The 14576-nt window shown below is 50.1% G+C and overlaps 1 protein-coding gene across 2 annotated transcripts; it reads right to left on the bottom strand.

Annotated features, from left to right (window-relative positions):
- Positions 1–10292: 10292 nt before the first annotated feature.
- Positions 10293–13944, bottom strand: LOC109436249 (small integral membrane protein 10-like protein 2A). 2 transcript variants are annotated; one of them, XM_074323576.2, is made up of 3 exons: positions 13014–13944; positions 12136–12262; positions 10293–11519 (listed from the first exon to the last, which is right to left on the bottom strand). In XM_074323576.2, the coding sequence occupies exon 1, from the start codon at positions 13783–13785 to the stop codon at positions 13549–13551; it is 237 nt and encodes a 78-aa protein (XP_074179677.1). In that variant the 5' UTR covers positions 13786–13944; the 3' UTR covers positions 10293–11519; positions 12136–12262; positions 13014–13548. The 2 variants fall into 2 exon arrangements, with proteins under 2 accessions (XP_074179677.1, XP_019570260.1); XM_019714701.3 differs by having other exon boundaries at positions 13150–13923.
- Positions 13945–14576: the final 632 nt, after the last annotated feature.

The following is a 14576-nucleotide window of genomic DNA, read 5'->3' as shown; positions in this document are numbered from 1 at the left end:
AAGGCTGCCGGTTAGATTCCCATATGGGCCAGTGGGCTCTCAACCACAAGGTTGCCGGGTTTGACTCCTAGACTCCCACAAGGGGTGATGGGCTCCGCCCCCTGCAACTAAGATTGAAAGAACAACAACTTGACTTGGAAAAAATCCTGGAAGCACACACTGTTCCCCAGTAAAGTCCTGTTCCCCTTCCCCAATAAAATATATATTTTTTAAAGCATATTGACAAGGGTGTTAAGAACTTATTTAAAATCCTCAAGGCATAGATAGCAATTTGAGAAATAGGAGAGAAATTTTTAAAGAAAAAAAATCCATTAAAAAAAGTTTTCCAACATTGTTCAGCATTTATTCCCTCTCCTAAGAGTGTTGTATTGGTATTTTCCCTACTTCTGCATTTACATGTTGTTTAATATTTGTGCTTATAGCTTGGTGTAATGGGAAAATCTCTGTTTACTTGCTATCACTTCATTTTTCTGGGCTTCCTTTTCATCATCCTTCCTCTCTTGCGGTGTAGTACAGTGTTTCACAGTTCATAACAGCTTTCACTTTCATTTATTATCTAATCCTCAGAGCCCTAGAGGTAAGAAGGGCTTAAGTAGAGCTGAAGTTTGAAAAGTCGAAGCAGTTATCACAAATACCTTAAGGACAAGAATCCATATCTGGTTCCTTTTTCCACTTTCAAGCTTAAAGTCACATAAAGTGTCACAAAAGCAAGTGGAGAATCACTGGATGTTTAAGAAACGGAAAAAATATACAGTGAGATGATATAGATCATTATTAAACTAATATTTATCAGTCACCTGTTATGTGCCAGGCATTGTTCTAAGCGTTGGGGATCCCTGGAGGGCAGGACAGACGAGGATGCTGCCCTGCTAGGGTTCACATTCTCTAATGAGAAACAGACAATGAGCATGCATGGCAGAGGGTGGTAAGGAAAGGCCCCTTTGGATGACACGTTAAGCTGAGGTCTGAATGACAAGCAGAAGGTCCAATGAGATGATTAGGGTGAGGCTTTCAATTAAAAAGGGACGAATCCTCCCAAGGCACATGTAGCAAGATCACTGGGAGAGCACAAGAGAATAACACAAGGATGGTATTTGCAGCATAGTCTTAAGTGTGGAATCATAGAGCTTTGGGCAGGGAAGAAACATGCTATGTGTTTTTTAAAAAAAACTCAACCTTGCTGTTGTGTGTAGAATGGAGGGACAAGAATAGAAGCAAGAAGACTTCCAGTTAGGAGGCCGTCACCATTATCCAGGCCAGGACAGCTTGGACTCGGGAAGTGGTCGAGAAGATGGCTACAAAACGCCTCTCTTTGCCCTATCTATTTCTTCCCCTTCAACTGTGCTTTGTTATCATCTTTGTGGCATAATTTTAACTGTATTTATTATATTGCTCTACTTAAAGCCAGATTTGAATGATGCGGGAGGGGAGGGCTTTCAAAAACAAAACAAAACTGAGTTCTTTGTTGAATGCCTTGTGCTTTACCTGATATTAGCCGTTCTGTTTCATCTATCCTGTCTATAAAAAGCATAATGGAACCCAGCATTATAAAGTGCCTAGACCACAGCTTTGTTTCTCTTCAGTGTCCAATAAATATTATTAGTGATGATGATTAAACCAAACCAAACAAAAAGCAACAACAAAAACATCAAGATTATCTTTGGGCTCTGAAATGCTGGGATTCAAAATTCATTCCACTAAAAACAAGCCCGGCTCCACAGCCTCACTGGATGGGTTGAACAGACAAGTAGGGAATAAGTAATTCTGGTTAGGAGAGTTCTCAGGAAGCAAGGACAAGAAACTGTGCAAAGCATTACAAGGCCCGCTGCTCCCTGCCAGGGGAAAAAGCAAAGTCACAGTAAGGAACGGTGTGGGGACAGGAATGTGGTCCGGCTCTTGTCCTTCGCTTGTCCTCCCAGAGGCATTCTCCAGGAGAGTCAGCACCAGGAGACTTGCTCTGTGGCTGCGGGAGGCCAAAGGTGCAGGCATGCCAGGAGTCCGGATGTTTCCAGCAAAGCTGGGCGCCAGCAGAGGAAGGCTGTGAGCTTCAGGGAGGCTCACTGAGGGCTTCAGCTGTAGTACAGCCGTCAACGTTATAAGAGTGGCTGTCTTTTCCAAATCTGGAAAACTTTTGGTGCATAGAATGCCCTCTGTTTTAGGTTTTCTTTTGTTCTGCCTTTGGATATCTGCTGCCCGTTCTGTGCAACTGAGCGAGAGCAGGTGAGAAGTAGATGGACGAGGCTCAAACAAGGCGCAAGTAAGAGTTGTTTCCGTGGCCGCTGCTCTGTGGTGGCGGTGCTCCCGTTGTGCGGGCTGCCACAGCAGCTGCCACCTAGGGAGCCCTTCCTGTGTTCCAGGCACTTCCACAGGCACACGGCGACATTCGATCCCCACGACAGCCTGGGAGGTGGGTGTTGCACACGCTGATTTTACCAGTCAGGAAGCTGGGCCTCAGAGAGGCCCAGTGGTGTTCCCACAGCGCTAATTAAGTGGTAGAGCTGCTGTATCTAACGTCTGTGACCTGGACACTGCATAGTGCTGCCTTTGGATGTCCCTGAGACTGAACAGCTGGTCTGATGAATAAGACTAATGGCTAATAAAGACTAGTCCTCCTTTCCTGACCACTTCCACGTGTCAGGCACTGTGCTCAGTATTTATTGAGTGATGTGCATTATTTCACCGATTCCTCACAGAACCTCTGAACCACTAGGCATTTTGCAGACGAAGAAAGGGAAGCTCACAGAGTGGGAGGGACCCGGCGAAGTCATTCCTTCGTGACCTGAAGAGCCAGGGTTGGACCCCAGCTTGTTGCCCCCTCCAAGCCTGCTCCAGCCGCACTGAGCCTAGTCAGAAGACGGGACTGCCTGTCTCCCAGTGTCACTGGTGTTCTGAAAAGACCCTGGTGACTTATGGGGAGCCGGCCCTGCTCCCCTGCTGTGTTTGCGACTCACTGTTGTGGCGTGCATAGCAATCGGAAGCACATAATCGATTAGTCCAGAAGTTCTTATTTGTTCAAGATCTAGCACGCCATATAACTTTTGAAAACCTGTATATCTCATTCTCGTGGTTTATTCATTTCGAGAAAGCTGACTCTGTTGAAGCTGGGCGAAATGCTCCTTGCTCCAGCCCGAGTCTGGCCGGCGCGGATGGAGCAGCGCCATCTGCTGGTCGCTCCCTTGACCTACATAAAGAAGCCCGAGGTGTGCGTTGCTAAGGCTACAGTGAAATGGGACAGTCACACGTGCACAGCAGGTTTGGGTAAGGGGAAGAGAAGAGAGAGAAGGAAGGTCTTGGGGCACAGGAAGGGAGTGGGGGAAGTGGAGTCAGTGTGAGGCTGTAGAGCCTCTGCTTTAGCAATTTCTCTGTGATTCCATGCCTCATTTGGTCTTTTTATTAAATTTGACGTTGGGGAAAAGATCGCCTGGCAGTGCATCCTCGAACTGCAGTAACTCTCAGATGCCATGTATTATGATTTTGTCTCTTACATGTATGCCATGATTTTGAGTTAATGTTTGTGTATGATGTGAAGTAATGGTCATATTTATCTATGAAAGATATGCTATTCCAATGTTTCCAGTACTATTTGTTGAAAATACTATCCTTTCTCTATTGAATTGCCTTGACATCTCTGTCTAAAGTCAATTGTCCGTATAGCTGTGGGTATATTCCGAACTCTCTGTTTTGTTCTTTTAACCTCTATCTTTATGCAATACCATATGCTGGGGTTACTGCTGTTCTACAGTCAATCTTGAAACTAAGTAGTGTAAGTCTTGCAACTTAGTTGTTTTTAAAAATTATTTTGGCTGTCCTAAGCTTTTTGCATTTTTATATAAAATTGGAATCATCTGTCAATTTCTTTGAAAAGTCTGGCTGTGACTTTATTGGTAATGCATTGAATCTATAGATCAGTTTGATAGAGTTGATATTTAGCAATATTGAGTCTTCAAATCTGTGAGGATGGTATATCTCTCCATTTATTTATGTATGCATTCGTAAATTTCTTTTGCAGTTTTCAGTGTATAGGTCTTGCATATCTTTTGTCAATTTATTCTTAAGTACTTAATATTTCTACAAAGAAAACATACAAATGGCCAACAAGCAAATGGAAAGATACTCAACATCATTAACATTAGAGAAATGCAAATTAAAAGTACAAGATACTATTTCACACCCACTAGGACATCCATAATTTTTAAAAAGGAAAATAACAGGTATTGCAGAGCATGTGGAAAAATTAGATCCATCATACATTGCTAGTGGGAATGTAAAATGGTGCAGCCTCTATGTACAACAATTTGGAGGTTCCTCAATAAGTTAAACAGAATTACAGTATGATCCTGTAATTCCACTCCTAAATATGGACCCAAAATTTTGAAACAAAGCTTGTACATGAATGTTCATAATAGCATTATTTAAAATGGCCAAAAGGTGGAAACAACACAGATGTCCACTGACATACAAATGGATGAACAAAAGGTGGTCTACCCATACAATGGAATGTTATTCAGTCATTAAAAGGAACGAAGTACTGATACTTGCAGCAATGTGGATGAACCTCCAAAACATTATACTGTTAACGAAGCCAGACATAAAAGGTCACATATCATATGATTCCATTTTTATGACATATCCAGAGTAGGTATTAATATATAGAGGGACACGGAAAGCATATTTGTGTTTCCCAAGGCCTGGGGTAGAGAAGGAATGGGGAGTGACCGCTTAATGGGTATGGCGCTTCCATTTGAGATGATGAAAATGTTCTGGAACTAGATAGTGGTGGTGATTGCATAGCATTGTGAGTGTACTTCATGCCAATGAATTGTATACGTACTTTAAAATGGTTAAAATGGCAATTTTTATGTTATATGTATTTTGCCACAATAAAAAATCAATTGACCATAAATGTAAGGATTTGCTTATGGTCTGTCAATCTGTTTCATTGATCTATCTATACACCTATCTTTCCACCAATACCACACTGTCTCAATTACTGAGGCTTTATACTAAGTTTTGAAATAGGCATGGTAAATCCTTCAACTGTATTTATCTTTTTCAAAATGTTTTGGCTATTTAAGGTAATATACATTTCCACATACATTTTAGGATCAGCTTGTCAATTTCCATAGAAAAGTCAGCTTGATAGATATTGTGACAATCTACACATAAATTTGGGGAGGGTTGCCATCTTGACAATATTGAGTCATTCAGTCCATGAAATGTCTCTATTTAGAGCTTCTTTAAATCTTCCCAGCAATGTTTAGTAATTTTTAGTATACAGGTTTTGTACATATTTTATCTGAGTTATCCCTAAGTGTTTATTCTTTTAAAGTCTATTGTGAATCAAATTATATTCTTAATTTCATTTTTGGAATTTTTGTCACCAGTATATAGAAATACAAGTGATATTTTAATGTTGATCCTGTGTCCTCTAGCATTGGTAAATTCATTTATGGGTCTAGTAGCTTTTTTGTGTATGTGTGCATCTCTTGGGAATTTCTCCAGACAGGATCCTGTCATCTGTGAATAAAGACAGTTTTATTTCTTCCTTTCCAATCAAGATGGTTTCATTTTGGTGGGTGGGGGGCTTATTCCACTGGCTAAACCTCCAGTACAATGTTGAATAGAAAAGCAAAAAGTGAAAATCCTGCATTGTTCTCAGTATTAAGGAAAACATGTGCTCTTTCACCACTGAGTATTATGCACACTGTGAGTTTTTTGTAGACACTGTTTATCATGTTGAGGAAAAACTCTTCTATTCCAAATGTGTTGAAATTTTTTATCGTGAATCGGTGGTGGATTTGGTCAAGCCCGTTTTTTTCATCTACTCGTACTGCAAGGCACATGTTTCACTCCTTGTACTATTAATATGGTGCATAACCACTGATTTTAAGATGTTCAACTAACTGCATTCTTGGGATAAACCCCAGCTGATCATGGTCTGTATCTCTAGGGTGATTACATTATATTGAGACTCATTTGTTCTTTCTACTTCCCATTCACAGAGGATGTTGTCCATGGGGCAGAAAAAAGAAGAATCCTAGTGTTGGCCGTGTGGAGCTGCCAGACTCTTCTGGGGCTGCAGCCCTGCTCAAAAAGCCACACCCTCAATGCCAGGGACCTCACACAGGAGCCCCTCTATCCCCTGAAGCACACAGGGGGCCCACACTGATGATGGGAGGAGCCAGGACAGTCCCGCCCACTGCCTCTTGGTGGCCTCAGGAGCCCATTCACTGCACCCCATTGGCTGGACCATGGGGTGGGGGTTAGACTCTGCATGACTTGCACTAAGGGACACAGAGCTTACAGGCCAGGTGAGTTCCTGGGATGGCAGCCCGACCCTTGGGGGTCACAGAAACTGAGGAACAGAAGCAGGAGGCACAGGCCTTGAGAATTCTCTGTGACTGGAGGGCCAGCGAAGCAGCGGCTGCAACCATGGTGGGGCGAGTGCCCAGGCCATGGTGATAGCAAGACCATGCTCAGGCTTCTGACCTGGGCTGTAGCGCTCTTCTGGTGGAGGGAAGACTCAGCAGAGGGAGAGCGCCTGAGGCAGCCAGGGGCCCCGCCAGGTACCCTCTCAGTCTCCTCATCCCCCACACAAGGACCTTTCCCAGAGGGGCTCCTTTACCCCTCGTTCTGTTGGGGGGCGCGGCTCCAACTCATGTGCATGGGGGGAGGGGTCCCCAAGTGCTCAAATCCCTGAGTTGGGCCTGCTTCTACCCAAACCCCAGACTCTCCTGTCGGCGCAAAGTGGAGAAGGTGTTGGCAGAGAAGGCCCATGGAGGCGCTTCCCTCTCAGGCATTTCCCCAGAACTCCTGAAGCAGTTTCCTGTTTGTATGTCCAATAGAGTGCATCGCCCTGATTAGAGGGTACATTTGGTTTTGTTTCACAAAGGCTGTTGTGTTTGAAACAAAGTGGGCAATCATATGTTTCGCCCCTAGGAGGGCAGGGGCTACATGTAACTTGCTCACCTTTGGATCCTAAAAACCTGCCCCAAAGTCTGGCCCTGAGTAGATGACTCAGGGGACACATTTTGTTTTTGGGAATCTGTTAAAATGTGAGATTTGCTGGGATGAGGGGAGGGGTAGATTGCATCCTTGCTGTGAATCGCATTAATTCTAATTAAGTCTAGTACTCCTCTGTGCCAAGCCCGGGTCTCAGGGCCTTAAGGGCATTCCTGGCATTTAATCCTCAAAAAACTCCCATGAGAGAAGTCATAGTATTTATTGTCAAGTCCATTTTACAGCCGGGTCGGGGAGACACAACCAGGGTCTCACTTAGACCATAAGTCATCAGTCATATCCTGACGGCTGTGCTCCCCTCCCTGAGGCACTTCGTCCCAGGGGAGTAAATTCACAGTGTGCTCAGGGTGGCAGTTTTGAAGAGACTCCTGTTTGGTCAGCATTCTTCTCCCAGCAAGGACCCGGTCTTCCTAGTACCAGAGTCTCCCTGTAGCTTCTCTGCAAGTAGAGATTGAACCCCTGCGTAGGTGGCTGAGTCTTAGCAAAGTTTGCCACAGGAGGCTGCTGCTTAGCCCTTTTCTCTACCCCTTCCTTCCCAGAGGGCAGGGCACCAAGGGTAGGAGGGTGGGCTACGAGCCTGCCCAAAAGGGGTGTGAAGGTGGCCTGGTGGAAGCCAGGGCCTGTGAGAGGCGTGAGTTAGCATACAATACAGAGACTGCCCAGCAGGTCAGAGTATATACAGGAAGACTGTGCAAATAAGCAAATATGCTGAAGATCCTGGGAGGTCGGGTTCTCCATGCCAGAGCGCCATAAACATGGAAAGGTGGAAAGAGGGCAATCTGGAGTGATCTCTGTGCTCTTGGACTGGTACTGAAGACACTGGTGTAATCTCACAGTTTTCAATAGATATGGAAATAAGATCTTGGCTTTTAAACACTATATTCTCCAATAAGAAGGACCAGGAATCCTCGGAGAAATGGCTGAAAAATGGCATTTTTCATTTCCGACAAAACAAATCAAAGAACCACACATTAAACATGCCAAAGAGGGGTTGTTTATACTGATAAAACCTATTTATTAGGAAGATATACAGTCAAACCTTTATGCATCTATCAACAGCAGTGAACATGGAGGGCAAGGAGAGACGGAATAAAGAGGCAGACCACTCCGATTGGTGGGCTGGAAGGTTTAATAAGCAAGGGAACTTACATACAAGGCTTCCTTGGATGGCTGCAAGAATCTTAGAGTTTATGCAGAGGCCTGACCTGGGTTCAGTCACTATACCCTCCAGATGGTCTCAAGGCTTCGTCCTTGAACCAGCTCTGCTTATGGGAATGGTGGACAGAACATACATGGCAAGGACAGAGATAGGGGTAAGGAGCCCCTGATTGCCCGGGTCCAGCTCAAAGATCATATCCAACTGGCAGTCACATCCTCTCAATGACCTCCTCTAACAGACGGCTGTGGGGATTACAATGAGATGGTGGCAGCAAACCATCCAGCTCAGTGCTTCAAGCTCCATAGGCTCTCTTTACACGTCAGTTCCCTTCGCTTGGTTTTGAGGCAGGCAGCTAACAATAGGAATTGGGTCTCCTACACGTCAGACACACACAACCTGTGGAGAGCGACCGCGCAGACTTCCTCTCCCCACCCAAACCTTTCCCTATCTACCATAACCATCAACCATTATGAGGAAGCTAAAGGATACAAAATACCTGACTGGATTAGACTGGTCACTCACGCCTGTGCAGTAAGGGTTTCAGCGACCTTCATTCCACCTCAGCCTCATTATACTTTCATTATGATATCATACATATGCCCGGAAGTTCATTAACATCATTATAACAGACTGAATTATGGGAACAAACGTGCACAGTCTGAAAAGATGAGGTAATAGTCTCCTGTCAATCATAAGTGCCAATCGAGAGGCCCCACATCTAGAGAGGAGTAGCCCATTCTAGAAAAGAAGGAAATAAAACTGCTAAGTCCTCGCCAGTTGGGGCCCTAGAGTCACTCTTTTGTTCTCGCCTGCTTCTATCCCTTCAGTGTGTTCTTTCGCTTCTAATAAACTGTTCTTTCACCACTGCCTTTTTGTGTTCGCTCAATTCTTTGTTCGGGTTACCAAAGACCTGGACACCGCACCGAGGGGAGTCCATGCTCCGATAGCAGTCTCCGCTTCTCAGAGTGACAAGGATGCTCCAGATGTGACCTGAGGACAAATGTTGAATAGACATCATCACCTTGAATGCTCACAACTACGCTAAAGGCTCCTTACTGGAAGTGCATGAGTGTATGTGGCTGGCCTGACCACGCAGTAGTCGGTGAAGGACATGGGCTGCCCTCCTCCCTAGCTGGGAAGGGTGGTCCTCCCTCGTCAGCGTGCCTTGGGGCTCTGGTCTGACCCTCTTCCATCTTGGTTGTGCCAGATTGCATGATCCCTGGAGTGGGTGTGACACAATCAGGGACTGAACAGGACCATCTGGAGGGAAAGCTCAGGGCACTGGCAGGGCCTGGGGTCCATTCCTTCCTGTGGTGGCAGATATTGGAAGGGTCCCTCTTGTCAGGGTGTTCTGACCCTTGGGGAGCTCTCGGCGACAGGTCAGGAGTGCACCCAGGTCCCTTACCCCAGGCTGTGCTCCTCCGTGAGACCACAACCCTGCGTCCTCGGGCCACCTCCCTCCGGGGGCCTGTGGGCCTGCCTTCCTCTATCCTGGCTGCTGCACTCCTCCCCAGATCTCCCTCACTCAGCCCTCTGCCCGACCACCACCCTCACCTCTGCAGCAGCCTCAGTCCCTGGCTTCCCTGGGGAGATGCTGGGAGTGAAGCCACGATGGGACAGTTGGGGTCTAAGGTGGGGGGAAGGAGAGCTTCCATCCAGGTGGTTTACCCTCTCCAACTCTACACCCATCTGGTCAGCAGGGAGATGATGGGGACCTTGCCACCTGTTGCTACAGAGGGGCCTCCAGCTGACACAAAATGATCTGCACACAGTCTATTTCACCTCACTTCCCCCAGCCCACCCTCGGGGTACAACTGAATTAAGTGCTTTCCAACACCATGCTCTAAAATGAAGACAAGACAGGCATGAGGTTATTCAAAGATTGTGAGTGGACAATTGCCACCTCGTGGGCCAGGCTCATGCTGCTGCCTTCTCCTCATGGGGGCAGTGGTCCAGGTCAAGGCAGGTCTCAAGCATCTCCTGAACAGGTCCTACCCACTGAAAGCCCTCTGAGGGTGCTCCTCTCCCCCAGCCCCTGGCCATCAGAGGGGTGATCTCACCACTGGCCCGTGTCTCCTCCAAGGCTATTGCACCACACCAGAAACAGGAGGCCTCCAGTTTTATTTGACTTTATTGAACTCAAGGACTTTTTCGTTTTTAACTTAGAGAGACAACAAAATTTGATAACACCAGAAACAAGAACATCTTTCTGACCAGAGTGTGCTGACCAGTAGTTAACACACGCAGAAAAGTGAAAGTCAACTTATTTGAGTTGGTGTCTCTGATTTTGTAGAAGTTCTGCTGCCTGGAAAACAGACTGCAAATAAATAAAGTGCATTGAGAGCCCATCCAGTGGCCAGGGCCCAGTGGGGGGTGAGGGGAGGTGGGAAAGCAGAAGCAGCTCACTAGTCAAGGCCAGAACGGTACAAAAAGCAGTGGTAGGAACAGAGGCTGAGGACCAGTCCCTGGCCCGTCCCCCAGCCATTCCCTTGGAGCAGACACAGCCACAGCCAGCTCCACCCAGAGCCACTTCCAGTGCCCCTCTGTATGGGGTGGAGCTTCTCTGCCGGGAGCAGGTCTGTGAGGCCAAGGGCCCCTGAGGCTTACACACATTTCTGCCTGTGGGACAGGGACAATCAGTGAGGAGCCTCCCTCCAGCCCACCTCAGGCCTCCCTCCTCCCTGCCTGGCCCAGGAAGAGGCTGGAGCTGGGGATCCAGTCCCCCAGAGGGTGTATCAGCCCCGAGGAGCGCCCTCGTCCTCCTCCCCTTTCATGCAGCCTGTGCTGCTCTCCTTGCTCCGAGGCTGTCCCCAGAGATTTCTGGACGGAGCTGGCATGCTGGCAGGCTCCCAGAAGTAGTCCAGGGTGGACAGGGTTGGAGTGGAGGTGGGACCACCAGGACTGGGGGCGCCCGGGAGACTTGGCACAAGGAAGGAAGCCATCAGGCCCTGTCTGAGGGCCACCGCAGGGAGCACGTGGTGGCCTCGGTCCAGTCTCAGTTCCCAGGGTGAGGCAGGTGATCTTCACCTTGGACCTGGGCTCCAGCTGGGCAGCTGAGGAGCGCTGATGGTGTGAGACTGGGCCACTCTGTGCCTCGTGCTGACCAGACTACTGCGGTTTTCAGTCCCAGGAACTCTGAGTACTTGGGCCGGGAGCAACCAGTGTCAGAGCAGACGGTGGTGAGGGCCAGGGTCTCCCCTGGCTCCCGTCTGGGCTGCTCCTGGCCATCCTGGTATGCTGGTTGGTATGCCGGTCAGCGGCACACTCTGGGCCTCGAGGACCAATCCAAGCCCATCTACAGGACAGTCTCCCATGTGATCGTGGGCATGGGGGCCGGAGCCTGGGGGCAGAGAGATGGGGTCATACATAGTTCCCAGTCCCATCCCACCCCAGGTTTATCGCTTCACCCTCCTGCTTACATCATGTCCCCAGGAGCCACCCCCCACCACCCAAACTGAGAAGCTTGCACCCAATTGCTGAGGAGCACTTAGTCAAGCCTGGGGTAGGGTGGGGTGGGGAGATCTGGCTCTGTGGGTGAGGACCTCAGCTCCCCAGGCGGTTCTGGGGCTCATCTCTCCGTACCCATCTCAGCTCAGCCTGTCTTCCTGGTCTTCCCTGTGACTTCCCATACCACTCAAAGGTAAGCTAGTTCCTCACATTCCCTACCCTGAGAGCCTTCTCACCTGAGAGCCTTGCGCTCCCTTCCCCCATCTCACTGTGCTGTCTTGGAGAAGACTGGGGGGACAGGTAGGTGAGTGCAGGCCTTAGGGGTAGATTTAGCTCCACTACTCCTTATCTGTGTGACAGGGGCAAATCTGTCTCCACCTGCGAGCCCCAGTTTCCCATCAGTAAGTGGGGAGAATAGAAGTCCCTCATGGTGTTGCTAGGAGATCTCAGTGCCCACGTGACATGGTCCCATCCTTCCTCATGCCAGAACCGGATGACTGGGTCTCTACCTGGAAGGCTCTTCATCTCCTCCTTGGTCAGGTCCCTCACTCAGCTGCTCACAGGCAGCTAGCTGGGCAGATTTGGCTCCCGATGAGGCTAGAGAAGGGGTGAGTCGCCACCTACAAACACCAGGTCCTGAAAGAAAGAGAGAAATGGAGACTTAAGAGTTGCCTCTCTACTGAAAGAGATCCCCAGTTCCCCAATGTTGCCTCCTCTACAAGCCCCTTCTTCATCTGGTCTCCCTACCCCAGCCTGAGAGCTGTCCTCTGCTCAAGGAAATCCCTATTTTCCCAGATCCTTTGGGTCCACAGGGTCTGCTGGAGGCCCTCTGTGCTGGAAGATGGCATTCTCTGGCCCTGGGAGGACCGGGGGAGGGGAAGCATGGCTGAGATGGCATAAGAGCAAGACTGTGCGGGGAGGGCTAGGGAGGAAGGTGTCTTTCCCACTCTTCCCTGTCTCCAAAAGCAGAGATTGGGAGGATGCCCTCAGGGAGGCAGGCACAGGCAGAGAGCAGCCCCCTGACCCAGAAGCAGGGTGCAGGGTGCTGCAGAGAGCCCCGGGGCCTGAGAGCTGAGAAGGGGCAGACCTGGGGTTTGGCCAAGAACACAACCATCCTTCCTGACTGCCTACCCAGGCGGTGGTGAAGGGTGGCAGCATTTTATCTCCCCTAGGGCCCTCCCAGGGGCCACCCCAGCCCATTCTCCTCCATTTCTTCAGGCTCAGGTGACGGCACAAGGGCCTCTGGAAAACGGGGGGGGGGGGGGGAAGCGGGGGGGGGGTGGCGGAGAGGGGGACTGGGTTGTGGGAGGGAGGGGATGCCTGGGTCTCCGTCAGAATGGGCTGAACCTCTGAGATGCTCAATGCAGAAGCCACCGCCGCCCCTTACCCCCATCTTGGGCTCCGCAGCTCTCCGGGATGGTTTCCTCAGGTCCCTTTCATATTTCTCCCGAACCCCCAAGGGGTCTGGACGTCTATATGTCGGCAACCGCCTCCCTCCAGGCTACCACCGCCGGGCCGCGTACCTTTTCAGTCAGGGCCAGTCAAAGCAAGTCCCGGCAGCACAATTTCTTCTTTCTTGTTTCCCTCTTCGGCCCATATGAGGCAACAGGTCAGCCGCACTCAGATAATTTTCTCGAGCCCGAGGGAAAGGGCCCGTTTTGTGAGTTTCTGTGCAATCCGGCGCCGGCCGCGAAGCGTGTGGGCGGGTCACGGCTGGGTCCGGGGCTCGCTGGCCTCGGGGGCTCGCTGGCCGGCGCCCTCCCACGAAGGTCTAGGGTCCGGGGGCCTAGGCCGTCCCGCCTCTTACCCCGGCCGTGTCTGGGTGACCCGGGCGGCCCCGCCGTCCTCCATGCCGGCGGCCCTGCTCGTCGCGGGCGTGTGGCCGCGGGACCCTCCGGACCGGCCGCGGTGGCCACCGGCGCTCACTCGATCCGCACCTGCAGGCGGACGTTGAGCATCACGGAGGCCACGACGTAGAAGTAGGGGAAGTTCATGCGCAGCCGCCAGGCCAGGTCGAAGAAGGTGAGCAGCGTGCGCGTGAGCCCCTTGCAGAAGGTGCCGTAAGAAGTGCGGGCCGCGGCCGAGCGCGACAGCCTCACTGCCAGGCCCGACAGGGCCGCCGCCGCCGCTGCCGCCGACAAAGCCGCCGACGCCGCCATGGGCCGGGCTGACGCAGGCCCTGTTGACCCGCAGGAGCGAGATCAAGCGGACAGGTGGACGCGAGGCCTGGTGTGACCCGCCGGCCCCGGGGGCCTCCTGCCCCTCCCCGCCCTCGGTATCCTCTGGAGCTGGGCTAGGCCACCGCCCCCGCCGCAGCCACTGCCCCTCCTCCTCCCTAGAGTAGCTCCGCCCCTACCGTAGCCACGCCCCTTGTCGGGATTCACTGAGCTGCTGCGGCTGATATAGCCCTGCCTATGGCACCCACAACTCTGGCAAGCCCCGCCCACGACACCACCCTGCCCGCAAGGGTAGGCTCCTAAGAGCGGAGCCGGAGGTCCTGAGCCCATAGGAAGGCGATGCTTCCCTGGTGGGGAGCGGACGGCTGTAGCGTCTGGGCCGCTGTGCTGATAATGTACAGAAGGCCATCCAAAGGCCCCGCCCATTCATACCATCTTCCACTGTCTTTTGTAGAGCTTTTGTAGCTTTAGGAACATTTCACTACAGACTGCAACTCATTGAAACCAGGGAGTTAACCAATATCATAAATTCTCCAAGTTATTGGACGATTTCACCTACAAGTTGTTGCCATAGACTGAGAGCCCTGTGGGCAGGTAACAAAAGTGGGAGGAGGCCTAGCTAGGAGTGGATCTCAGGTCTTTTGAGCAACACCCCTTCTGTTTACAGCCAGCTCTATAACATTATCATCAGTAAGGATGAATACTCTTGAGAAAGAGGCAAGTGAAGAAGTGAAATATTCTGATTTGGTCTGACATACGTTGAAACCACATCC

Source organism: Rhinolophus sinicus, chromosome 18, assembly GCF_057876585.1.
Source record: "Rhinolophus sinicus isolate RSI-liver-muscle chromosome 18, RSI-T2T, whole genome shotgun sequence".
Lineage (NCBI taxonomy): Eukaryota > Metazoa > Chordata > Mammalia > Chiroptera > Rhinolophidae > Rhinolophus > Rhinolophus sinicus.
This window is presented reverse-complemented; position numbering and strand designations above follow the sequence as displayed.

Bases quoted from the DNA above. Each gene is read 5' to 3' on its own strand.
- LOC109436249 (XM_074323576.2), bottom strand. From the start codon at position 13,785: ATGGCGGCGTCGGCGGCTTTGTCGGCGGCAGCGGCGGCGGCGGCCCTG.